The 26,993-nt window shown below is 47.4% G+C and overlaps 1 protein-coding gene across 13 annotated transcripts in view; it reads left to right on the forward strand.

Annotated features, from left to right (window-relative positions):
* Positions 1-5,491: 5,491 nt before the first annotated feature.
* The window catches only part of TRAF3IP1 (TRAF3 interacting protein 1), a 91,728-nt gene continuing 70,226 nt past the window's right edge, over positions 5,492-26,993 (forward strand). For 6 of the 13 annotated variants that reach the window (XR_001716541.4, XR_001716542.4, XM_016950831.4 and 3 more), the window contains exons 1-8: positions 5,492-5,756; positions 10,335-10,403; positions 10,838-10,999; positions 13,717-13,860; positions 13,957-14,373; positions 17,864-17,935; positions 18,999-19,074; positions 23,404-23,499. Coding sequence is in view for 11 of the 13 variants with exons in the window: in XM_016950831.4 (XP_016806320.1) it covers positions 5,634-5,756; positions 10,335-10,403; positions 10,838-10,999; positions 13,717-13,860; positions 13,957-14,373; positions 17,864-17,935; positions 18,999-19,074; positions 23,404-23,499 (1,159 nt within the window). In the remaining 2 variants the exon portion in view is untranslated. The remainder of the gene's footprint in view (positions 5,757-10,334; positions 10,404-10,837; positions 11,000-13,716; positions 13,861-13,956; positions 14,374-17,863; positions 17,936-18,998; positions 19,075-23,403; positions 23,500-26,993) is intronic. The other 7 variants (XM_016950835.4, XM_016950838.4, XM_016950840.4 and 4 more) reach the window with 3 other exon arrangements.

A 26,993-nucleotide genomic window follows, 5' to 3' on the forward strand; every position in this document is an offset into this window, starting at 1 on the left:
TAGGAACCAGCTTCCCCTTTGGGCAGCACTGGTTCAGGGTCCCTGGCAGAACCTCAGGGGCCCAAGTGTTCTCCAGGCCACACCTACCTCTCCCACCACTCAGGCTGGCCACTGTCAGACAAGCGGGTTTCTGGCTATCAGGCCCAGAGGAGGATACTGCCCCGATGGGACTTTCTGGGGCGGGGGCCGGGGAGCTCTGCTCTTGGGAACATTGTTCCGAAGGCAGGGCGCTTGTGGTCTCTGTGCTCCTTCCACCGCTGCTCAGGCTGATCCCAGCCAGCTCAGAGCTCAGAGACGGATGGGCCCTTGCAGGAGCCTCTTGGCTCCCAGCTTGGCCATGGTGGGCAGATCAGGGAAGGCGGCCCAGCCAGGCTTCCTCCAGTTTGGGAAGACGCTCCCGCTTTCAGCCACCACAGCATCACCTGCATCTGGTGCAGCACCCCTGAGGGCCCTGTCGTCCTGTGAAGATGACCGCCCTCTCTCTAACACCTGGGAGCAGGAGGCTGCTGCAGTCTTGTCTAAGGGCTTCATCGTTTCAGAGCTTTAGGCCAGCCTCTGCGAAATGAGGGCCCAGCCACGAAGAAGTACAGTCTCACCATGCTCCTCCCCTATAAAGACTTTCAGGGAGGCCTGAGGAGAGGTTGGGTGGTGGGCAGGAAAGGTGAAATGCAGGAATGAAGGGAGCTAACAGCATTCTCCATGTTCATGGGAAGTGTTAGTTTCACTGGGTGGGGGATGTTGGCAAATGACAGGGCAGTATGGGAACTGTTTATTTTTCTTTATGGGGTTTGATGAACTGTGTAATTAATGCTTGTTCTTGGGAAGGAGGTACGTGTGTGATAAGGACATGTGTGGACAATCAGGAGAAGAACGGGAATTTGGGAGCCCTAGAAGGAGCGTGATTCAGTGATTCAGTGTCCACCGTCATCCTGGACTGTTCCAAGGGACTGCAGTGCCAAATGTCACAGTGGACTGTCCTGCAGAGGTCCTTGGGATGGTGTGAGTCTGCACTGGAGACCATATACTCTGGGAAGTGTAGTGCTGAGAGAAAGGGGATGGATAGAAGATCACAAAAGCTTCTGTGGGTTGGGAGTGGAGTTTCCAGAGTCAGGAAGATTTCATGAGGCAGGAGTCAGAGGCTGGTGGTGCTCTGGCCAAGGAGTAGGGTTATAAACGGAGAGCAGCCAAGATGGAATCCCTCTGAGGGTGCAACTCTTTGGGGGCTTGTTTTCCCCACGGAGCATGGGATGGTTCTATATGGTGAGTGTCGTTAAATTCCCTCTATCATGGGCTGTCTCTCTCTTAGGTGTCTCCCAGCCTTTTGGCCGAGTCTCACACAGCCAGCCCACCTGCAAGGTGCAGTGTAGGAGGAAGCAAGGCCAACAGTTAGAAGGAGATGAGCCCTGGCCCCTTTCATCTGGCCTCTGTCTAGGTGACCAAAGCTCACTTGGTCCTGGATATAGTTAGCAGCATGAGGAGTGATGTTCCTAGGACCAGTGGACAGCATGGACGCTGCCTTCTAGAAGGTCTTAACTCCCCATTAAATCCCCAGCACTCAGACAGTAATCCATACATAGCAGTGATTCAGTAAATGCTTGAATGATACTTGATGTGGTATCTTCACTAGAGATATATGAATATTTAGCAAGGGCAGGGAAATATGCTCAAAATCACTAATCACTACAGAAATGTAAATAGGAACCATAACAAGACACCATTCCACACCCGTAGAAAGATGAACGTTAAAAAAGACTGACAGGGGCCGGGTGCGGTGGCTCACGCCTGTAATCCCAGCACTTTGGGAGGCTGAGGTGGGTAGATCTTGAGGTCAGAAGATTGAGACCATCCTGGCCGACATGGTGAAACCCTGTCTCTACTAAAAAATACAAAAAATATCTGGGCGTGGTGGCAGGCACCTGTAGTCCCAGCTACTCAGGAGGCTGAGGCAGGAGAATGGCATGAACACGGGAGGCGGAGCTTGCAGTGAGCCAAGACGGTGCCACTGCACTCCAGCCTGGGCGACAGAGCAAGACTCTGTCTGCGGGGTGGCGGGGGGGGGGGGGGGTGCAGGTGGGAAGACTGACAGGCTGGGCACAATGGCTCACACCTGTAATCCCAGCACTTTGGGAGGCCAAGGCGGGCAGATCACCTGAGGTCAGGAGTTCGAGACCAGTCTGGCCAACATGGTGAAACCCCATCTCTACTGACAATACAAAAATTAGCTGGGTATGGTGGCGGGTGCCTGTAATCCCAGTTACTCAGGAGGCTGAAGCAGGAGAATCACTTGAACCCAGGAAACAGAGGTTGCAGTAAGCTGAGATCATGCCATTACACTCCAGCCTGGGCAACAGAGCAACACTCCATCTCAAAAACAAACAAACAAACAAACAAACAAAAAAACAAACCAAAAACAAAAAGAAGAAGAAAAACAAAAAGACTGACAATACCAGATGTTGGCAGGGATATGGAGTAACTTGGGATTCAATATATTGCTGGTGGGAATGAATGATGATGCAGCCACTTTAGAAACAGCATGGTAGTATTTGTAGAGTTAAACATATTCTTACCCTACAACCCAACAATTCCAATACAAGAGAAATGAAAACTTTCACAAAGACTTGTAAGTGAATGGTTATAGCAGCATTTTTTTTTTTTTTTGAGACAGAGTCTCACTCTGTCACCCAAGCTGGAGTTCAGTAACACGATCTCAGCTCACTGCAACCTCTGCCTCCCAGATTCAAACATTTCTTGTGCCTCAGCCTCCTGAGTAGCTGGAATTACAGATGCACCCCACCACGATTGGCTAATTTTTGTATTTTTAGTAGAGACAGGGTTTCACCACGTTGGCCAGGCTGGTCCTGAATCCCTGACCTCAAGTGATCTGCCCACCTTGGCCTCCTGAAGTGCTGGGATTACAGGTGTGAGCCACCATGCCTGGCCAGAAGCATTATTCATAAAAAATAAAAAACTGAAAGCAACTCAAATGTCTATCAACTGATGGATAAACAAATTACACTATGAAATACCATTCAGCCACAAAAAGGAATGGCATATTAATATACGTGTAACAATATGAATGAATCTCAAAAATATTATAAGAGAAATAATGAAATACAAAAGACTATGTACTGCATGATTCCATTTATATGAAACTCTAGAAGAGGCAAAATTATAATGACAGAAACCAGATTAGTGGCTGCCTGGGGCCAGGGTGGGGAAGGAGATGGGCTGCAAATAAGCAGTAAGAAATGTTTTAGGGTGCAGGGACTGTTCTATATTTTGATTGTTGTGGTGGTAACATAATTGTATATAATTACCAAAATGTATCAACCTGCACACTTAAAATGTGTGAATTTTATTGTATGTAAATAATAAAATATAAATTTTAAGTAGAAGAGACCCCCACATCTAGATATACCATGTGCAAACTTCTGGCAAACCAATAATAAAAATAAAATCTTGAAGGCAGCCAGAAACAATAGACAGAAGAACAAAGAATTACGGAAGACTTTTATTCAGAAACTATGCAAGCCAGAAGTCAACAGAGTAACATCCTTAAAGTACTGAAAAACAAAAACAGTCAGTCTAAAATGCTACACTTCTCTTTTTGTTTGTTTTTGTTTTTTAAAGACAGAGTCTTGCTCTGTTGCCCAGGCAGGAGTGCAGTGGTGCCATCTTGGCTCACTGCAACCTCCAACCCCTGGGTTCAAGCGATTCTTGTGCCTTAGCCTTCCAAGCAGCTGGGGTTACAGGCACACACCACTACGCCCAGCTAATTTTTATATTTTTAGTAGAGACAGGCTTTCACCATTTTGGCCAGGCTGGTCTCAAACCCCTGACCTTAAGTGATCTGCCTGCCTCAGCCTCCCAAAGTGCTGGGATTACAGGCGTGAGCCACTGTACCCCTAGAATTCTTTTTTTTTTTTTTTTTTGAGACGGAGTCTCACTCTGTCACCCAGGCTGGATTGCAGCGGCATGACCTCGACTCACTGCAAGCTCTGTCTCCTGGGTTCAGGTGATTCTCTTGCCTCAGCCTTCCTAGTAGCTGGGATTACAGGCGCCCGCCTCTGCACCCAGCTAATATTTTGTATTTTAAGTAGAGACGGGGTTTCACCATGTTGGCCAGGCTGGTCTCAAACTCCTGACCTCCCAACCCTAGAATTCTATACTTCTATGCTTAATAAATATTTGTGGCTGAATTTATTGGAGGTGGTTATAGGGGGACATGGAAGGAAAACTATAAAAATGCAATTTAGTATTTGTTGATAAACCATACAGCCTGACTGGCATTGAAATTGGTTGTCTGTATAACTTTTCCATTACCAACTGAACTGTGCTAGAAGAAATATTAAAGGAAGTTCTTCAGACAGGAGGGATATGACACCAGATGGCGATTTAGATCTCCACAAAAAATGAGGAGGCCTGAAAATGGTAAAAATGAAGGTCAATTTAAAAGTTATAATGGGGGCGGGCGCGCACGCCTGTAATACCAGCACTTTGGGAGGCCGATGCGGACGGATTGCCTGAAGTCAGGAGTTTCAGACCAGCCTGGCCAACATGGTGAAACCCCGTCTCTACTAATAATACAAAAGCGAGGCTGGTGTGGTGTCGGGGGCCTGAAGTCCCAGCTACTCATGAGGCTGAGGCAGGAGAATCACTTGAACCTGGGAGGTGGAGGTTGCAGTGAGCCAAGATCGCGCCACTGCACTCCAGCCTGGGCGACAGAGTCAGACTTCGTCTCAAAAAAAAAAAAGGTTATAATGATGTGCTCATTAGAAGAACTACAGACCCCAGAGCTCTCAAATCGCCAGAAGGATTTCTGCGGTAGGCCTGTGCATGATGGACAGAGGACAGGTGGGAAAGAATCACGGACACCTAGTAGGACAACTAGGCATGGCTTTGTCCCGGTTTCAGAGCACCGACACAGCATTTAGTCACCATTTACCTTCCTGGGAGGTGGGTTAGGCAGCGGGCACACTAGTCCTGCTTTGTGGGAACAGAAGTGAAGTCTCAGAGAAAACAGGTGACTTGCCCAAGAAGCCTTATTAATTACCAGCCAGGACAGCGTATTTTCTATTCCGTGTGTTTTGGGATAACTTAGTGCCGTCCCCTCCGATGAACCAGTGCCTTCGAAAGCCCTTGAGATTTGGGAAACAGGCGGCACAGATCTTGGAAGTTACCTTGTTCTTAATCAGTCCTCAGGCAGTCGCCTCTAACGCGAGCGAACACCCGCTTCCCGAGGCCGTCGCTCGGCAGAGGAGGGGCCAGGCGCCCGATCCCAGATCCCCTTTCCCCGTCCCGCCGCGCCCCGCCTGCGCTGGCACAGCCGCACTCCCGCAAATCCCTCCCGCGGAACCCCCAGTCCTGCCTGCGCGGGCGCTGGAAGGCGGGCAGGGGGCGGGGCGCCGCGGCGCGTCCGTTGCTAAGGCCGCGCAGCCCTAGTGACCGAACGCCCTGCGGCGGCCGCGCAGGCGCTGTGGTGGGCTCCGGTGCACTGTGGGATGGAAACCGGAGCGGCGCGTCCTGGCGGGACCGGGCGGCGGCGGCGGGGCCGGCGGCGGCCAGGGACCCGGGCTTAGGCTCGGCCGGGCCGGCTGAGGGGCGCGGGCGGCCAGCGGGCGGCGGACGCCGTCATGAACGCGGCGGTGGTGAGGCGGACGCAGGAGGCGCTGGGGAAAGTGATTCGGAGGCCGCCGCTGACAGAGAAGCTGCTGAGCAAGCCCCCGTTCCGCTACCTGCACGACATCATCACGGAGGTGGGCGCCGGGGGCCGGGCCCGGCCAGGTGCGGGTCGGGATTCCGGTGGGCGCCGAGGTCAGGGCCCGGGCCGGGTGGCGCCGGGTGCGAGCCGGGCTCGGACTCGGGTGCGGGTCGGGGGCCGGGGCTGGGCCGGAGTCGGGGCCCGGGCCGGGTGTGAACCGGGTGTGGGCCGGGCTTGGGGTGCAGGTCGGGGGCCGGGTTAGGGCCGAGTGTGGACCGGGTGTGGGCCGGGCTCGGGGTGCAGGTCGGGGACCTGTTCAGGGCCGGGTGTGGGCCGGGCACAGGGTGCGGGTCGGGGGCCGGGGTCAGTTCCGGGGTCGGGGCGAGAGTTCTGTGCGGCCCCTGCCTGGGAGCCCGGCCTGTAGGCCCAATTCCGCGGCGCCCACGGTGAGGAGGTCCTGCCCCTCCCCCGGCTCCGGGCCGCCGCTTACAAGGAGGCTCCGGGCCCTCAGGAGCATTCTTACTTCTTCCCTGCCTGCCCGTGTATTTCCTTAGAGTGCATCTTCCATTATTCCTGGCAGAGCTGCTTCTGTGACTCCTGCCTCGTCTAACCTTGCAGAATCCCTCTCGCTTGCCCTCAAGTATGTAGCACGTGGAAGGCACTCCCTAAATCCTGGGAGAATGGAAATAATATTTTTTATACAACCCTTCTGCCCCAAAGTTTCCCTGCATACCACATTTTGGGTGCTTAATAAATGCCTGCGGGTGAATTTAGTGGAGGTGGTTGTAGGGAGACTTGGCAGGAAAAACTGTAGCAGAGCTGCACACCCTGCCCTAAATTGAGATTGGTGGTCTCTGTAGCTTTTCCCACTTGCGGATGGTGTGCTCCTCCGTGACGGAGACCCTGGCTTGCTTCTTAGCATGGCTCTGGTGATCTGCACTGGGTAAGGTACATAGAAATTGCACAACAAACATCCCCTGTTGAGTGGGACCTGTCAAGGCTCGTGGTAACTCCCTGGTAACTCTCAGGAGCGTCACTGCAGCGGGCGCAGCACCCATTTCCATGGTGGACCCAAGGGCACGTGGGAACTCAGAGGTGTGTTTTGGGATTTAGGATTCAGGTTGGCCTTGCAGACTTCCAGGGCCTCATGACCTCACCTGGTGATGGTCCTCAAGCTCTGTTTCTCACTCTTTTCAACAGGTTGGGTGCCTTATTCTTGCACAGACTTTGCTTTACTGGTTCTGCCCTCCTACCTTAGCTTATAACGTGTGGTCTCCTGGAGCGTGTGCCTCTGTGTTAAAACAGTGCCTAAAAATGCTCTCGAATCCACCCACATCCCAGGGCCTCGCCAGCCCTGGTCATGTCCTCCCAGCTGGTGCAGCACTTACAGCCTGTCCTGGACAGTGTGTGGGGAGAGGACCTGCTGTGTGGATAGCCCGGTGGGAGGGGGACAATGTGCCGCATCACCACCGTCCCGTGAAGTAGGCGGGTACCCGTCCTCTGACCCAGAGGGAACAAGAGCCAGTGTGAGCCCAGCCCACTCTAGCTGTGGCTGCCAAAACCTTTATTCTCCCAGTCCTATCTGTCCCACTGAAATGCAGAGCCCCAGGAGGGAGGCGCAGGGAGTGTGCCTTATCCTTGTGGGGCAGTGATGGCGCTCAGCTCACGGTGGCTGTCCAGTCACTACCGCATAGTTGGTCAGAGGAATCCTAATGGGAGAGGAGGAGGAACGTGGCTGTGGCTCACGCCTGTAATCCCAGCACTCTGGGAGGCCAAGGCGGGCAGATCACTTGAGCCCAGATGTTCAAGACCAGCCTGGCCAACATGGTAAAACTACATCTCTACTGAAAATACAAAAATTAGCTGAGTGTGGTGGTGCACCTGTAATCCCAGCTACTCAGGAGGCCGAATAGGGAAGATTGCTTGAGCCGGGAAGGTTGAGGATGCAGTGAGCCGTGATTGTACCACTGCACTCTAGCCTGGGTGACAGAGTAAGACCCTGTCTCAAAAAAAAAAAAAAAAAAAAAAAAAGAATAGCCTTCTTGGCCAGGTAGATAGGGTGTGTGGAACGAGTTGCATGTTCCCAATTAGGAACGACTGGTCTGCTCTTCTCCCATAGACTTCCTCATCTAATGCCAAAGTTGATTTCTCTCCCTGTGTAAAGATAAATAAATTATGACCTACTTGATAAAGATGTTAGAATGACTGACATATTGGAAAGGATTTTCAGATAATAGGTGGAGAGCCTCTTATGAAAATGGTTTACTGTACTGAATATTATACACACATTGCTATATTAGTATTTTAGCTATAGCTAAACTAACCACCCCGTTTCATTAAGCTAAGTGTGGATACTGTGACGTTAATGTCTCTTGTCACTTACAGTTATTGCTCACAATTTTTTTTTTTTTTTTTTTTTTTAGAGGGATTCTTGCTCTGTCGCCCAGGCTGGAGTGCAGTGACACAGTCTCCACTCACTGCAACTTACGCCTCCCAGGTTCAAGCAATTCTCCTGTTTCAGCCTTCTGAGTAGCTGGGACTACAGGCACATGCCACCATGTCCAGCTAATTTTTGTATTTTTAGTAGAGATGGGGTTTTGCCATGTTGGCCGGCCTGATCTCGAACTCCTGACCTCAGGTGATCCGCCTGCCTCGGCCTCCCAAAGTGCCGGGATTACAGGTGTGAGCTACTGTACCCAGCCTATTGCTCACAATTTTAACTGCCAGCATCCTGGGAAAACCTCAGCAGGGACAAAATGAAAATGTTCCAGGAATGTTAAATGCAGGATGCTCTTAATATTCTACCTGTCATCTCAAGAAAAACAGTAGCATAGCTCTTACATAGTGTGGTGTGGAATGAAAACTCCTAGATTCATTAATACCTAACTTGATGCAAATTAAGGAGTTGTGGCTTGATTCCAGAGGAGGCTCTCATTAGGGTGGGACTGTCTTGTTTTTAAAACATGTCTCCCCGTAATAAATATGCTTTATTAGCTGACCTAGGATATGTGGCTATGAGCATACCTGTCCTTACCACATACCATGCAGCCTGCTGGTAAGGGTCCCAGCTATTCAAAATGCTTGTTGCTACAAATTGTATTGATTTTACAGTAACCTACCACATTTCAAAAAACTGCAGTCTGAGACAACCCAGGACCCGTGGCTGGGTGTGGTGGTTGAGAGGAACAGGAAAAATAATTGTCCTAAAAGCTGGTTTTAGGGCTAATTAGGAGGTACAGGTTACCTGAGGGAAGGGATGATTAGGGAGAGAACCAAAGCATGAGGTGTGGAGCCTGCCACCGTCTTAAGAAGTGAGTAGTGACACGTGGTGAGGAGAAAGACCCTTGCAGAACTTCTCGTCTTAGAAAACTAGGCTGAGAAATTCCTTTTCTTTTCTTTCTTTCTTTTTTTTTGAGGCAGAGTCTCATTCCGTTGCCCAGGCTGGAGTCCTGTGGCGTGATTCCGACTCACTCCAACCTCCACCTCCCAGGTTCAAGCAATTCTGTTGCCTCAGCCTCCTGAGTAGCTGGGATTACAGGCACCCACCACCATGCCCGGCTAATTTTTGTATTTTTAGTAGAGACGGGGTTTCACCTTGTTGGCCAGGCTGGTCTTGAACTGCTGACCTCAAGTGATCCACCCACCTCGGCCTCCCAAAGTGCTGGGATTACAGGTGTGAGCCACTGTGCCCAGCCAAAGTTCCTTTTCTTTTTGGAATCTGTTCCCTCCATTGCACCTGCAGGACTCTTGTAAAATGCCGTTCCAGGTCCTCCTCGTGGTCCTTCGGCTCAGTTCATGTCCCTGAGTGGCTTCACAGGGCCTCTGCACCAGGCCCCGAGTGTCTCTCTGGCCTCAGGCTCCTGCCGTCCTACATTTCTTTTGATCCCTTGCACGGGACTCTGTGGGTCCTGGACCTTGTGTGGACTTTCATTTTCTTTTTTTCTTTTTTTTGAGATGGAGTCTGGCTCTGTCGCCAGGCTGGAGTGCAGTGGTACGATCTCGGCTCACTGCAATCTCTGTTTCCTGCTTCAAGTGATTCTCCTGCCTCAGCCTCCCGAGTAGTTGGGACTATAGGCAAGCACCACCACACCCAGCTAATTTTTGTATTTTTAGTGGAGACAGGGTTTCACCATGTTGGCCAGGATGGTCTCGATCTCCTGACCTCGCGATTTGTCCGCCTCAGCCTCCCAAAGTGCTGGGATTACAGGTGTGAGCCACCACACCCAGCCGTGTGGACTTTCTTATGTTTGGCATGTGCATCCGAAATGTCCCCTTGCCCAACTCTTCTGTAAGCCTGGTCCCCATCTAGGTATGATTCCTCCAGGAAGGGTTCCCTGCCACTCCTGCTCCCTCCCGGATTGTGGATTAGGTACCAAGCCTGAGTGCTTCCTTAGTACCTGCATGGTGTCATCTTTACCCATCTGTCCACACAGCCAGACTAAGTTCTGAGAGGATCTGGCTGGCTTCTGCCCTGCACAGCACGTGTAGTAGACATCAAATATTTCTTAAGTGGATGATTCAAATCTGGGCTGCTAGTCAATTCGGACATCTCCCAAGTGTGGGGTTGAGTGGATGAGGCTGATGAGGAGGCTGTCTGTGAGGTGACATGGTTGCCTTTCTTTCTCTCTTGAAGGTGATTAGAATGACTGGTTTCATGAAGGGCCTCTACACAGACGCCGAGATGAAGTCTGATAATGTGAAGGTGGGTTTGAGTCGGGCTTCTCCTGTTGACTCCTCGCCTTAACGGATGGGATTTTTTGTAGGCCTGGTAGTGTGGCGTGTGTCATTTCTCTGCCACATGTGGTTGGAATACAAGGTCAGTGAATTCGTAAATTGATATAGATACCCTTTCTCATTTCATTTTCTCACTGTGGCAACTGGATGTCATACTAGTTTTATTCACTGAAAAATGGGATTAGTATTTCAAAGGTTAATGCTAGCCCATCAACTAAATTAAAGGCTTTAATGAATTGTTTTTGTTTTGTCAGTAAAAGGTCAGTATTTCTAGATTTGTTATATATCTAAAAACAGCTTTGTATGTAAACAAAAACTATCCTATGCCTGGTAAACATACTGAAGATAATGCACACTCTTCAAAGTATTGTAATATTTGTATTTTCAATGGAAATGTTTCAGGATAAAGATGCAAAAATTAGCTTCCTACAAAAGGCCATAGACGTGGTTGTAATGGTGTCGGGAGAGCCACTGTTGGCCAAACCAGCCCGAATCGTGGCGGGGCATGAGCCTGAAAGAACAAATGAGCTGCTCCAGATAATTGGAAAATGCTGTCTCAACAAGGTACTACTGCTGTCCTGGCATTTTGAACTTACTTAGTACTTGAGTAAAAAGTAGTCGGGGGTGAGGGACTCACATGTGCGGGCAGTTTAGGGAAGGAGTTTCAGTGGTGTCTGTCAAACACTGTGCTTTGAATCTGATCCCACCCCTTCTGGAGCCCCAGACATACAGGAGGAGTAATTTAATACTGAATGATAAAACAAATAAGGGTATGTAATACGCAAGTTCTGCAAGCTTTCAATAGAAAATTGGGAACCCTTCAGGCACACTGTGCCTGGCTGGAGGCTGGAGGCTGCAGGCCCAGGCTTCCATGCCCTCTGGCTTTCTCCTTTCTGAGGCTCCCTTGAGGACAGGTGGCTGCTTCCAGCCAGGGCTGCAGTGGCTGCAGGAGCTGCTTTTCTTCTTCCCTGGGTCTTATGGGAGTCTCTGTTCTCTTCCTCCATCTTCAGCCTCTGGTGTCTGCTTGCCTGTCGCCCTTCCTCTCTCTCTTCCACCTTTTCTCTCTCTCTCGGTTGCTGTTTCAGTTGTACGGGGAGTAGATTTTTTCCTTCTTGAGCTTTTCACTGTGGGCTAGAAACTTGGGTGTCAGGCCTCAGGCTTCTCTGGTTAGGTCCAGCCTGGGCCATGTTTGCCCAAATGTTGGAGAAGGTCTTTCCCCAGGGTCTTCCTTCTTTTGAAGGCTGAGTAGTGCCCTGTGGAGGAGCAGGTTGGACTTGTATTGAGAGTGTAATTAATATAGTTTTTCACATACCTAGTGGGTGGTTGGCTGGGGGCTAACCTTAAACGTGACCCAAATGGGAAGAGGTAGGTTTCAGCCCCCTCAACAGCAGTGGGTCGTGGAGGTGCATAGTGGTATCAGGCCGACTCCTAGGAGGCCCCCCCCCAGTGCAGGTCCAGCATGCAAACTTAGAGACTTGGAAGCAGATCTTGCCAGTACACTGGCCTCTGTCCCTAGGCTCCCCAGCTCCCCTTCCCGGGTCCTTTATGTTTCTCATCTTTCTAAAAAGCACATCTGGCTCCTGTCTCCTCTGCTGAATCATCTCCGGCTTCCAGTAGCCTCGGGGCTGGGCCAGCTCCATGGCACAGCTTGTGAGGCTCCTAGAGACCTGCTGCTACTTCTCTCCCTTCAGATCCTTCTCTCGTTTCCCATACCTGAGCCCTCCATTCCAGTCGCCACGCACCCCTGCATTCGGCCCTGGCCGGCTGTCTCCCGTCAGCCACTTGCCCTGGTGCCTGCTGGCTTCTTGGTGCCTGAGCTGCCTTCCTCCTCCAGCCTCACCCAGCAGCAGTGTGGCGTCTGTGAGTGCTTCCTTGAGCCTGGGCCTCTCCTCCCTCCCAGGCTGACTTAGGTGCCCCTGTAGGCTTCCTATAGGCTGTTGTTTAATTGTTGTGTTTATCTGTGTCCCCAGTACACGGTGTGTCTTTGGCCTAAATGGAGCCTGGCACGCGGCAATCACGCAGCATGTGCTTGTGGAATGAGTGTGTGAGTCAGTGGGACTCCTGACTGAGGTGTCCTACACTCTGGATGGCTGTCAGGGATGCTGGAGAAGGAATTTTTGCGTTTGATGGGGCTTGAATCAGATCAGTGGTTTTTTCCGCATAATTTTATTATTGTGTTAAAGTCCATAAAACATAAAATTTGCCATCTTAACCATGTTGAAGTGTACACTTCAGTGCTGGTAAATTCATTCATGTGCAGCCATCGCCACCTTCCATCTCCAGGACTCTTCTCCTTGCAAAACAGACTCTGTCCCCATGAAACACTAACTTCCTCTTCTCCCGTACCCCGGCCCCTGGCATCCTCCATTCTACTTTCTGTCTCTATGAATCTGACTACTCTAGGGACCTCGGATAAGTGGGGTCATAGAGTATTTGTCATTTTTTTGACTGGCTTATTTCACTTAATATAATGTTCTCAAGGTTTATCCATGTTGTGGCATGTATCAGAATTTCATCGCTTTTTAGGGCTGAATAATATTCCATTGTAATGGATATACCATATTTTGTTTATCCACTCAACTGTCAATGGTACAGTTTGCTCCCACATTTTAGCTATTATGAATAATACTGCTATGAACATGAGTATACAAATATCTCTTCAAGACCCCGTTTTCTATTTTTTTGGATAAATACCCAGAAGGGGAATTATTGGGTCATATGGTAAATCTGTGCCTAATTTTTTGAGGAGCTGTTATACTATTTTCCATAATGGCTGCATCATTTTACATTTCCACCAACAGTGCATGAGAGTTTCAGTTTCTCCTTATCCTTGCCAATGCTTGTTGTTTTGTGGGTTTTTTTTTTAGGAGCAGCCATCCTAATGGGTGTGAGGTGGTTAGATAAAATCTTAAGGCACTTATGGCTGGGGTTCTATGATCCCATTAGAAGTTTAAGGTATTTGTAGTAGAGTTGCATGGGTCAGCTTTATTAACCTTGAACACACACATTCACATTTGACAGCTTGGGTAGACTTGAACCAGGATTCATTTAGCTTGGGTGGACGCTACTGTTAGTGACCAAAGTGCTGAAAGTAATAGTTATCAAGATATGCTGTGCTTTGTATGTGATAATAACATGTTCAAAAAATATTTTATCCTTTGAATTTCATTGTAGACAGAGAATCTGTCTCATGAGCTATCTTTGAATGGCGATGTTCTATTTGTTACGTGTGCGGATCTCATTTCACCTAACACCTCATTTCCTTCCATTTGGACGACAAGCTCTCTAGTGACGATGCGGTGCGGAGGGTTTTAGCTGGAGAGAAAGGAGAAGTGAAAGGCCGGGCCTCACTGACCTCAAGATCTCAGGAATTGGATAATAAGAATGTGCGAGAAGAAGAGTCCAGAGTTCACAAAAATACAGAGGTGAATTCCAAGTCGCACATCTTTGAAAATGAAATAGTGAGTCTTTTTGTAGTTTAGGTAAAAACATTCATAAATGATTTTATTTTTATTGCGTAGGATAGAGGAGACGCTGAAATAAAAGAGAGAAGTACAAGCAGAGATCGAAAACAGAAGGAAGAATTGAAAGAAGACCGCAAGCCAAGAGAAAAGGACAAGGACAAGGAGAAGGCCAAGGAGAATGGCGGAAACAGACACAGAGAAGGGGAGAGAGAGAGAGCCAAAGCCCGGGCCAGGCCAGACAGCGAGCGACAGAAAGACAGAGGCAACAGGGAGCGGGACAGAGACTCCGAGCGCGAGAAGGAGACAGAGAGAAAGAGTGAGGGGGGGAAAGAGAAGGAGAGACTGAGAGACAGGGACCGAGAGCGCGACCGGGACAAAGGGAAGGACAGGGACAGACGGAGAGTGAAAAACGGGGAGCACTCCCGGGACCCGGACAGGGAGAAGAACAGAGAGCATGACAAACCCGAGAAAAAGGTAAAGTCTTGCTGAGAACCTCGCCTTTTGCTTAGCAAGAGTTTGTGGTGGTCTCAAACATGATTTTTATCTTTCTTACAATATGACTAGGAAACTGGTTTTCTTTTATGCCTATTTAAAATGATGACAATCTTGGATTCTCAATAGAAACCCAAAGGGATACTTATTTCTTGTCAGTTGTGTTTTGGGTTTTTTTGTTCATCCCCTAATAGAAGTTTATTGTTCAGCCAATCATTTATTAAGGCATTATTCAGTGAGTTTTTAACCATTTCCTACTTCATGTCCAGGGAGAATTCTGTTGGATTATAAGCTCCCTAAGAGCAAAAGCCAGAGATTTCACTCGTGTTCACTGTTGGATGCCCAGTTTGATGGAGTGTCTGACACATAGCAGCTTTGCAGTAAATATTTGGTGGTGGAATGGATTGAGCATCCAGGCAAGGGGTGATGGGCTTTTCAGATCATGAAACACTGGATGGAATTGATCAATTGATGGTGGTTTCTGAGGTCTCCCTTTATGGAATTTTGATCTGGGAGTGGTAGAAGATAATTTGAAGGGGGATGTCAGGAAAATATTAAATGCTTGCTCTTTTTAGGGTTTAATGATTCCCCACCAGGCATGTAGAGAAATCAGCGTTTTTCAGAATTTGAGCTGATTTGCCAAGTTGCTCTTGTCCTTGTCTTGCAGGTGTTTTAAGATGTGTTGCTTCTCCCGTGCGTGTCGTTTGTGTCATTTGTGTCACTCTCAGTATTGCTCTGAAGGCTTTGGAGCAGCCTCCACCTTAGCATTGCAAGCAGTGTTTATGCGCAGTCTGAGTTGTGCATGTGGTGTCTTTAGGAGCATGGACATTGCTCAGTTATTAAGGATTAGGGCTGCTTTCAAGGGCTTTTAGGCATCAGCAGATAAGTACAATAAGACCTGAGTTTACTGTAATTATTGTTTAATTAAATTTTCAGGTAAATTTAGGGTTTGCCAGAAAATCCTGTTGGTTTCAAACTGTTTTCTAAATGTGTGAATTCTTTCTGGACCCACCATGTGTGTTGGGGACGTTTTCCCAGACACGCATTCTTTGGGGGATGTCAAATTGTAAAGCATCCCGCGAAGATATTGGAAATCATCTTGTCTCCAGCTGCTAGGAAGGAGGACGCTGAGGTCGGGAAGGGATCCAGATCTGCCCAGTTGATCCGGCCGGGCAGTGAGGGGCAGGGCCTGAGCTGGTGCCATGGCCTCTTCCTCCCGGGACAGCCATCTTGTCTTGTGGCACTGCGTCTCAGGGTGTGCCTGCCCAGGGGAGGTGGGTGGGCGCCACAGGACTGACCCTGAGGGAATCCTGTAAACCAGGCTTTCCTGTGGGGGTCAGTACAAGCCCGTTTTGCGATCTGTGGGTCACAGTGGGATGGGGGGTGCCTATTGGGCAAGATTGTGTTTTTGTTAGTAATTGAACGTAGTGTTCTACAAGGCACTTTGGAGTTTTACTATTTAAAATGTCACTCTTTCCCCCTCCACTGCACATCCTGGAGTAATGTACCCTAAGATATGTGTCATACCTGGCTTTCCTTATGAGTCTTAGAAATTACAAAGACATTCCCCATCTTTTGCTCCTTTTTAGAGGTGTAAGAAAAAGTATTTTTCATGGACCTGATTTTTCTGAGGCACTAGTATATTCGGGTGTATTTTGCTGTGCATGAGGCATCCTAGGAAGGGGTCAACCTTCCTCAGCTCACAAGGCCTTGGGATTGAGGGTCCCCACGTTATGTTCCCTAAAACTGCTAATGAGGTAACTGGCTTTTTAAGTAGAGAGAAACCATTCCAAAGAAATTCTTAGAGGCTCGGCCGGGCATGGTGGCTCACGCTTGTAATCCCAGCACTTTGGGAGGCCGAGGCAGGTGGATCATGAGGTCAAGAGATCGAGACCATCCTGGCCAACACGGTGATGAAACCCCATCTCTACTAAACCAAACCAAACAAAACAAAACAAAAAAAAAAAACAAAAATTAGCTGGGTGTGGTGGCACGTGCCTGTAGTCCCAGCTACTCAGGAGGCTGAGGCAGGAGAATCATTTGAACTCGGGAGGCGGAGGTTGCAGTGAGCTGACATCACGCCACTGCACTCCATCCTGGGTGACAGAGCGAGACTCCGTCTCAAACAACAACAACAACAAAAAGAAATTCTTAGAGGCTGATATTTGGGAACATATCAGAGCCAAGTATAATGGTGGTTTTGTTTAAAAGCGTCTGAGACCATGGCAAAGTGATTTTTTCCTACTCGAGGCTGTTGCTTACTTGGCTGCCGTGAGATTTGCGTGGATCTCGCATGGTGGTTTTGCTTGCCAGGCTCTTCTGTGGACGATCTGTGGGCTTCTTCATTGAGCCGCATAGGTCTGGGAGGCAGCTGCGTCCTTTCCTCTGGTAAAAAGCGCCAGGCAGGTGTGAGCTGCTGTGAGGCATCTCCCGAGGAACCCCTGTTCCCAGGGACCTTACTCACATCTACGCTGGGGAGGCAAGAGACTCAAGTTCTAACCCCGGTTCTGCCTCAGTCATTCTTTATCCTCTTCCCCATTTTATTTCTGTCTAGTAGAGAGGCTGATGAGATCCTAGGCTACCTCATGGGCTTTTGCGAAGAAGAGGTGAAATAGTAGATATGAAAACACTTGGAAAATTAAGAGTGCAGTTGAGAGGCCAGGTGCTAAGTTAGACTGGCCATGTGGGGGTCCCAGGCCCCCCCTTTACTGCCTCTTTTATGGATAGCACGTGTGCAGTGCCCAGCTTGCAGTCATGGGTAATTACTGCTGATACAATCTGATACCTTCATAATTAACTTATGAGGACACTGAATTGTTGAAATATTGAACAGGCATTCTTTGCTTTTCAGTCTTCCTAGAGGAAAATCTCAATGAAGATAATTGTTCTACTCCTTCTACTCTGAGATATGTCTTCTGGAGAAGTGGTTTAAGGCGTGAGATGAGATGGTGTTTACGGTTTTCATGCAGTTTATGTTATGAGAGTGCTTTCCTCACTTAAAGTCTGAAGCCTTTGCATAAAAAGAATTGCCCCATTCTATAAATAAAGTTAGCCCGTGATCAGCAGAGGCGGCTAGGAGCAGTTTCTCCGTGGGTGTTGGAGGTTTATATTGTTCATTCCCTCCCTCACTTCCAGATCCCCGGGTTTCGCTGCGATATGTTTCCAGGAAGTTCGGTGTGGTGTAGGGATTCGTGTTCCGTGTAGCTTCCTGAGAGGCAGGAGTATTTGAAGTCCTTGCCCACCTACTCTGCCCTTATAGGAAGAGATCTATCTCCCTGCCATTGGCTCGGAAGACTCTTGGGGAACGCAGGCAGCAGTAACAATTGTGGCAATCAGAGCTGGACTGGCGATGTGGTGTTCTCATGGGAAGAATGATTTCACTGTTGGTCAGTGTTATAGAAAATAACTTGGCATATTTTTAGATACTATGGATTGGAATAATTCTAAAGTTTGAATTTTTTTTTTTTAATAGTCAGCAAGCTCAGGGGAGATGTCTAAAAAGTTGTCAGATGGAACTTTTAAAGACTCCAAGGCTGAAACAGAGGTAAACTTTAAAAAATAACTTTAAGAGATGTCAACTTGTAGCTGTGTTGAAATAGTGAATGCTGTGCGCTCCCCGGGTCCACTGAGGCGTGGAAGGAGCACATGGTCTGGGCCTATCTGTAATAGGTCCATTTTATTTGGTTGTAAAATTAATCAGTTAAATGCTTTACCTCCTGGTAAAATAGATGGGTGTGTGTATTCTCTGATTTTCTGTGGGGCACTCCTGGGTTTACTTATGCCTTTATATGACAAGTGTGATGTGTGGTGTGATAGGGTTGTCATTTTGGGGAGAAGGGGGAGGTGGCACTCAGGATGAGTCTGGAAGAGGCAGGTGTAAGTCACCAGACAGACGGGGCCAGTGGGAGGGACCCCTCCAACCTCTGGTTGGCCTGTTCAGGACTCCGCGATGCATTTCCTGGGGCTGGGGGTGGTAGAAGCTCATCATCCCCACGTGGGCCATCTTGTGGAGGTTACACTCATCCCAAGCAGTAGGGGCCACTGAGAGGTTGAAGCCAACTTTCGTAATCCAATTCGCATTTCAGGAGGTATTCAGGAGGTTGCAGGGAGATGGGTTAGGCATAGAGTAGAGGCTGGGAGGCCAGTTAGGGGAGAGAGGTGGTGAGACTGGAACTGTGCCAGTGGAGGGAGGAATAGGATGTGCTGTTTCCTTTGATTTGTGTTCTGTTTAAATATATGTAAATTTTTACCTTCCGAGTTGCTTACAAGTGCATTTAAGTAATTAAATATATAGCAACAGAAGTGGAGTCCTCATAAGCACATCCAATAAGACAGTGTTTCTCCAAGTGTGGGGAGCAGATTGTTGACCTTTTTAGGGCTGTACAGAATGATGGAATTCTAAATACAGTGTGAAAAGGGTTTTGGCCTCCGTGTAATTCACAGTCTCAGGTCTTGAGTCCTTAGTGGTATTGAGTTTTTAAAGCATATGGGCACTATTGCTGGATTTCATACTTGTTCTTCCTCAAGAAGAGCTTGAAAAATAAACCTGCTTATGATACTGCTGTGTAATACATCAATTAATTTCTTTTCATTCTTTTTTCTTTAAGACTGAGATTTCCACTAGAGCTTCCAAGTCATTGACAACAAAAACATCAAAACGGCGATCCAAAAATTCAGTGGAAGGTACTGCAAAACTTATATATGTAGCTGAAAATATGGATATTAGTTTTTTTTTTTTTTTGTCTTAATCTCAATGTCTAGTAGGAAAGAACTCCTATGGCTGGAAAACAGACTTGCTGTGTCTGGGAATGAACAGCGTGTGGAAATACTGAAGATTTGTGGCTGTTACATACACATGCATGTGTGCACAAGTGTGTGAGCTGATGACATCAGGGCAGAGTAGCCCCTCTTTGCTGGAGATCTGTGTTGAAATCTAAAAGTTGTGATCAAATTTTCATTTTCCAGAAATACTTACCAGCCATCTTCATTTCAGTAGTTCTGTCCTTTGCGTTGGCAGTCTGCATTTAATCCTCATGCAGGTTGGATATAGAGCATGTAGGCAGATAATGTTTACGTGTTTAAAAACTGCAGAAATTATGATTGGAAGCCATGCTAAAAGCCGAACGTACAGGCCTGGCCTGCGGTCCACTGAAGGATAGTACCTCATCATCTTGCCTAACATAAGAGTGTCAGGCAAATGCAGGGAAGCCCTGTTGGAGGCCACTGGCATTGGAGGCTTATTTTTCATTGAAGTATGAAGTTACTTTGAATGAGCAGTGCTAGTTTCTGAAAAATCATCCTTTTCCTAAAGTGTGTAAGTTAAAGAAGGGTGGCAAGACGTAGTAGTGGGAATTTTTGCCTTAGAAAGGAGGCTTAGATGGTAGGTTCCACGTGTGCACAATAATTAGTAATGCGTTTGTGACCAGCTTAGTGCCAGAAGCCTTTGCTGTCTTTTGGTTGACCGCTGTGGGGTGGGTTTCCAGAAGCGCAGTGGCTGGCACAAAGGGTGTGGCATTATGGCTACTGCGTGCCCTTAATGGCCCTTCACTCCACACCTTCTCCAGTGTTGTTAAGGCATGCTGATTTTGATGGACGAAAAACAAAAACGTTGATGACCAGTGAAATGGTCCTTGTCATCGCATGTGAGTGTTTTGGGCGTCTCTGACCTGCCTGTTCTTTGGTTTCTCTGGGTTCTTACTGATTTGCTTGCACGTGCTGTATGTTAAGGACATCTGCCAATTTGCCAGTTTTTGCATGAGTGTTTCTTTTTCAGTTTGTTTCTACTAATTATATTTGGTTTGGTTTCTGATTTGCCTAAGTGTTAAACTGTTATGTGCTTGAGGCCTCTAATCTTTTTTTTGGTAATCTGTCCAGAGATTTGAGAGGTGAAGATTTGTGCTTTATCATACATTTTTTTTTACTTAATTTCTTATGTTATCTCTTACTTTAATTCATGGTATAAGGTGAGGCTCTGAATCTATTTTGTCAGAATAATTCATCCGTGGTTCCAGGATCACTTATTCATTGAATGCTTCTCTCCTGCTCTGTGATGCCTTTTGTAGTCTGGGTTACGGGCTTTTTTGTGTGTGGTGTTTTTTACTTCCACTTTTTTATTTTTACTATTAGTTTTCTGTCATTGTTCTTTTCCAAAAAGTTTTAAGCCATCTTATTTGCTTATTCTTCCGGATGAATTTTAAAAACTCTTCATGACTCAAGAATTCCACTCTTGCAAAATAAACAAACCAACGTCTCAGAATTTGATAGGACTTGTGTTAAATATATGCTTTCATTAGTTTAGGAAGATTAGGCACCTCTAACTTCAGCTTAGTGAAGGTGTCCCCCTCTTCCGAGAACACGTTGCGTGTACTTGGTTGCGTATGTTGGTCACAGTGGTTGCTCGCTGGTTTATTTTATTTATTTATTTATTTATTTATTTATTTATTTATTTATTTATTTATTTATTTATTTTGAGACGGAGTCTCACTCTGTTGCCAGACTGGAGTGCAGTGGCGCAATCGTGGCTCACTGCAACCTCCGCCCCCCAAGTTCAAGTGATTCTTCTGCTTCAGCCTCCTGAGTAGCTGGGATTACATGTGTACGCCACCACGCCCAGCTAATTTTTTGTATTTTTAGTAGAGACAGGGTTTTACCATGTTGGCCAGGCTGGTCTCGAACTCTTGACCTCAAGTGATCTGCCCGCCTCAGCCTCCCAAAGTGCTGGGATTACAGCCGTAAGCCACTGTGCCTGGCCTGTTGTTGCCTCTTAATCCAGTAGTTCTTCTGTTGATTCTTTTGGCTTTCCTAAGCAGTCAGTTGTATCATCTGCTCTTCTTTTCTAATTGCTTCCGATATGTGCATCTGTGTTTACTGGTGAGCTTGTGCTCTAGGGTTCTTTTGTATGGTCTTAAGAGATTTTATTAGCAGACATTTATGGGCTTTTTGACACTGAGCTTCCCTGAGCTATCAACAGCTCAGTGGACTCTTGTCTTCCCCTCCTGCTAGCCGGGCACACCTCCCTGTGGGTTCCCCAGCAAAGCTGGCACTCTGCCGGAACATTCTGCCTCGCTTAAGTAGGTTCTCATTTGGGCAAATGCCCAGTACCCAGAGGTGTGTGACACACTGGACCTCTGTGTCTTGCTCAAGGGGATGAATGAGACTTTACTACAGGGCGTGAGGGTATCACATTGTTAAACATATTTAGACTCTTAAAGTCATTCTGGAATCCCTGCAGAATCCAGAAAGCATTCTGCCTGAGAATATTATAATTTTTGCTTATTTCTAAGTAGTGCATACAGAGCTGATCACTTTGACTTAATGAGTACATTTTAATTTCATTTGTTTGTTAACTGCTTTACATTACATTACAGATTAAGTTTAATATATATTTTCATTGTGCAATTTTATGTCAGGAAGAAGGGACCCTAAAACCAGTGAAAATAGTCTTTCCCCTGAAAAAGAACATAACTTTTCCTACTGTAAAGCTAAGAAGGAACATAGCATGAAACAGCTTGGTAAGCTAAGTGAACCATAGTGGAGGCTGTGAGTGAATGTTGAGAGTTGAAAGCTTTACTGCCTGGTCCTGTGCTTCTGCTTGGTCATTGAACATGTGGAAGTTTGTGGGGGTGGTTGGCATAGGTGTGGCCCTGCTTGACCTGGGGCCTGAGCTCTAGAACACTGCCTTCTGGCCAGGGTGGAGAGGGGGCAGAGGGACATGTTGGCCCCATGCAGGGCTGCCCCTGGCCAGGTGAGGATTTCCTACCCTGAGTCAATCACAGGCTTAAATTGTCCATTTGAGCCTTCCTTCACTGATTCTGCAGACATTTATGATAATAAAGAGAACACAGGGGTACATATGTGCATGTTAGTTTGTGATGAATCTTCAAGGAAAATGAAGCCAAGAGGAGCAGGAATGAGGGGCGTGAGCAGGGAGGGCCTCTCCGAGGGAGGACATCTGGACAGAGAGCTGACTTGGGTGAAGGAGGACATGCAGGTGTGTGAGTGGTGAGGTGGGTGGAGAGAGGAACAGTGATAGGGGAAAGGGCCGGGCCAGGAAGCAGGGCCTGGAGCTGCTGGTCCCGGAGCTGCTGTTCCCGGTCCACAGCAGCTGCGTGGTTTACAGTGAGTGCACGCAGAAGTCCTTGAAGAGTTTGAAGCAGCACCGAGGCAAGATTTGACTTAGGTTTTAGAAGGCCTCCTTTTAAAACTGGAGTGGCAGGAGTAAAGGCTGCAGCGCAGCGAGGAGGGGGCCATGGCATCTGGATAAGAGGAGGTGATGGTTCGGACCAGAGTGCCAGTGGTGACAGCAGAGTGGGTTTACTGTGCTGGCAGGTTGGATGCCACTTGTTTGAATGGAAAGGAATCAAAGATGAGATTCATTGTGGGAGGGGTCTGGGCTCCTAGGGGGTGGCCTTTATTGACATAGACGGTTCTGGGAGACACTGGTTGGTGGAATGGGTGGCAGTGTTAGGAATTCTGTGTTGGACAACAAATTTGAGATGGCTATGGACCAACCAAGTAGAAACATCTAGTCGACAGCTGGATATATTGACTTGGAGATCAGGAGAGAGCTGGAGAAACCAAAGGGAAAAACAAAAAATGGAGAGTTCTAGCATACAAGTGATGTTTACGGACATGGACCTTTGCGCAGTAATTAGTCCAGGGGCGTGTGTAGGTAGGAAAGGACGTGGTGAACTCCAGAGCTTGCTGTGGTCCCCCAGGTCAGAAGAGGAAGAGGAGGAGGAGGAAGAGGAGGAGGGAGGATCATCCTTGCAAAGGAAACAGAAGGCCAACAAGTTGGAGGAAAACTTGGAGAGGAAGAAAGTGTTAGGGAAGGAGAGGGGGCTTCTTGTCAAGCTCTAATGAGGGGAGTCATGTGGAGGCTGAGAATTGACCATTTAGTTGACAAGACAGTTTGCTGGTGACCTTGGTGTAACCCTTATAAATCCCAGCTAAAACAACCAAACACAAAATCTTTTATAATATTTTAATCTGTTGTTAACTATTTTATGTCAGGAAGGAAGGAGGATAATATTTCAGCTAAAAGTTTAGACTCCATAGTGTCTGGAATAAATAATGAGCCAAATCAGGAAACGACAACTTCAGAAATAGGTAAGAAAAATATATTCTTTAGTTTAAATTCCTCACCACTTTAATGTGAATGGTTATATCTCAATGTGGTTATACATTGTTAAAAAATTATTCTAACTACTTTAATGTTCATGAGACTTTTTCATCATGTATTGAAGACTGGACATAACTTGAGGTTTTATTTGCTTTAATATGCTAAGTTATGTAACTTTATTAACTCAGCTTTTAGTTAATTTTATGCCTTCTTATACATAGATTATTTTTACATTTCAGTCAAAATGCTTTCTTAATCTTGCTGTTGGGATCTCACAGTGGTGTGGCTGATGACACAGAGAAACGGTTTTTATGTCTTCATCCTGCTCTGCTTTATTCTACTCAGAAAATGCTCGCAGTAGAGATGTTTAAAGTGCTAGTTAGGCACATTGGGGAAGTTGGCCTGTCACAGCCAATCACATTCAGTCCAGCCGTGTGGTGGGTGTGCCCAGCCCTCGTCCTGCTGCCTCAGAGGGGGTGGTCCTTGGTTCAGTATCAGTAACCACTGTCATCTGTGACTTCAGACGGAATTCTTCAAAATGCTAGAATTCTTCATTTGCACTTAAGGTAAAAATAGTGTAAAATTAGACTTTAGGGGAAGAGGAAATTTTTGCTGGGCCCAACTTGCCTTGTATCTGTCTGACTTTTACACGTTCTGGAGCGTAGCTGGAATACCGATCAGCACATCCTTCTCTCTCTGTGTGCGTTCCCCTCAGAGCTGGCATTTCCAGGAGTGGGCGCACTTGGTACAGCAGCCGCAGTGTGAAAGATGATCTGTGGTTATTTTATTCCAAGTAGGGTGACTATATGGGAGTTGTCTGGGTCTTCAGTAGCATGGGATGGCGGAGTAAAAGGTGACTGAGCTGGAGCAGGGTGTTTCCACTGAAGAGAGCCCCTGCCATACAGGCATGCATGTTACCATTCAACCACATCTTGGTGATGTATGTTTTCTTTTTGTGGGAGCTTTCCTCATCCCCAGGCGCCTGGGGGGAACACCCAGGCACACTGCAATCCTGCACTGCAGGAGAGGGCAGCAGGCAGTGGCGAAAGCCTGAGGGGTGGACTCCTGGTAGCCCCCACCCAGATAGCTAGGACCTCATCTCTGAGGCCACAGGGATGACTCCCCACCTCCTGCTTACCTGCCTCATGGCCTTGAGCCAGACACGTGAGTGGGTTCTCTGAGCCACAGTTTCCTCGTCATAAATGGGCGTAAAGATACCTGCCTTGAGGGTGAACGAGGTGTCCATTAAGTGGTGGCTTGCCCCAGGCACGCCGCGGTCTAACCCGCTTTATCACGGATCACCTCTGCTGAACTGCCAGCCCTGGATCAGGGCGAGACAGCGCTCATCCTGAGATGGGCAATGGATTTAGAACAAATTGAAATCATTCTCCAGACATGTAGTGAGGACTGTATAGCTAATATCGACAAGTGTGAAGATAACACAAGCCCAGGCAGTAAGAAGCACAAACTGCAAACGTGGTTTCTGGGTTGAGCTTTTTGCAGAGATTGGGATGGAGCCTGATGCCACCTGCTGGGGAGCAGAGTCTCCCGCTGTCCTTGGGTGGCAGTGTGGGGTGGGTGGCGGGGCGGGGGGTTGGGAACAGTGGCCAGGAGCAGAGTCTGGGCTCTGGAGAGACTCCCGGTCCCTTGTCTTTCTCCTCCCCCCGACCCTGGCCCTGCTCCCCTAGGGTCCTGCCACAGCACGGACCTGGGGTCTCTGTCCTCGCAGTTGCAGGTGTTACCTTGCACTGGTCATGGTTTAACATTTGGAATTCAGAGTTTGCTGGCAGTTGTTACAGTTCCTTAATTTCTTCATTGAGGGTGCACTGCTATTGGGTCTGGTTAATGAGCTGGTCCTCACAGTACCTTTCCTTCTTAGTGCTTCAAAGAAAAGTCCATGTTGTCAAAGCCGGCCTTTGTTGCACTGACTGACCTGGCCCTCGTGAGCCCTGTGCCCATAGCCTGGGTCATCATCAGAGAATTTGTGGGTTTTATTGTTACCATTTTGATTTTTTGGGTGGATTAAAGAGTTCAACAAGGAATTTATCCATTTCTTTTTATGAACAATTTCTTCCTGTACTCCAGTTGTTATGCAAGCTGTAAGGCATGCTTTGTTCGCTTTACAATTGTGTGACAGTTCCAGGTTTTTCTGGAACATTAAGTCAGGTCTTTATTTTGCTTAGTTTCCCTCATTTCATTTTTGCTTACTTCTCTAACTGTTTCTATTGTGAAAAATATGGAAAAGTAGAAAGAATAGTACAACTAGTGCCCATATACCTCTCACCCAGATTCACTAATTTTACATGTTTGCCATTTTGCTTAATGTACAGTTATGCATGTGTGTGTGTATACATATATATATATATTTTTTTTTGAGACAGAGTCTCACTCTGTTGCTCAGGCTGGGGTACAGTGGCGTGATCTCAGCTCACTGCAACCTCCGCCTCCCAGGTTCAAGCGATTCTTCTGCCTCAGCCTCCTGAGTAGCTGGGACTACAGGTGTGTGCCACGATACCCGGCTTCTTATGTGTATTTTTGAGACAGGGCTTTGCTCTGTCACTCAGCCTGGAGTGCAGTGGTATGATCATAGCTCACTGCAGTCTTGAACTTCTTGGCTCAAGTGATCCTCCTGCCTCAGCCTCTTGACTAGCTAGGACTACAGGCATGTGTCACCATGCCCAGCTAATTTTTTTTTTTTTTTTTTTGTAGAGAGAGCATCTCACTTTGTTGCCTAGGCTGGTTTGAACTCCTGGGCTCAAGTGATCCTTTCACCTCAGACTCCCAAAGTGCTGGGATTACAGGCATAAGCCAGCACACCCAGCATATAGTTACATATTTTAATGAACTGTTTCAAAGTATGTTAAAAAATATCCTAACACTTTATCTCTAAATACTTCGACATGCAGCTTTAAAAAAAAGTACATTTTCCTACATAGCCAGAAAAGTATTGTCTATCTGAACTCAGTTATTGCTTCCTGATAGCATCTAAAACCCAAGTTATATTCTAATTGTCCCAGAAATGTTTTTCTATTCTTTTAAAAAAAAAAAAAAACTGGCTATTTGATGACATTTAACTTAGTGTAGCTAAAATTTGCGCAGAACACTGGCCGAATGATGGACCTCTTTCAATTGTATTTATGGACCGTACGTCTGATTAGTTTCAATAACAGTGACTGATAGAGACTGGCCCCTCCCAGCCGGGCACAGTGCTCCTTGCTGTATGCACAAGATCTCATTTGACTCAGGATGGCTCTGTGAGGCGGGGCAAACTGGGCAAACTGCGGCTCAGGAAGGCTGAGGGACCTGACCAAAGCATAGCCCATGGAGAGAGGAAGCGCCAGTGTTCTACCCTAGGGCGTCTTGAGCCAGGGCTCACATTCTCACCTACAAGGTTCATTGGTTACCAGGTAGCTCTAGACAACAGATTGTGCTTATGCTGTGACTCTTTTTTTTTTTTATTTTGCCAATTCATTTTTATTTT

The sequence above is a fragment of the Pan troglodytes genome, chromosome 13 (assembly GCF_028858775.2).
Source record: "Pan troglodytes isolate AG18354 chromosome 13, NHGRI_mPanTro3-v2.0_pri, whole genome shotgun sequence".
Classification (NCBI taxonomy): Eukaryota; Metazoa; Chordata; class Mammalia; order Primates; family Hominidae; genus Pan; species Pan troglodytes.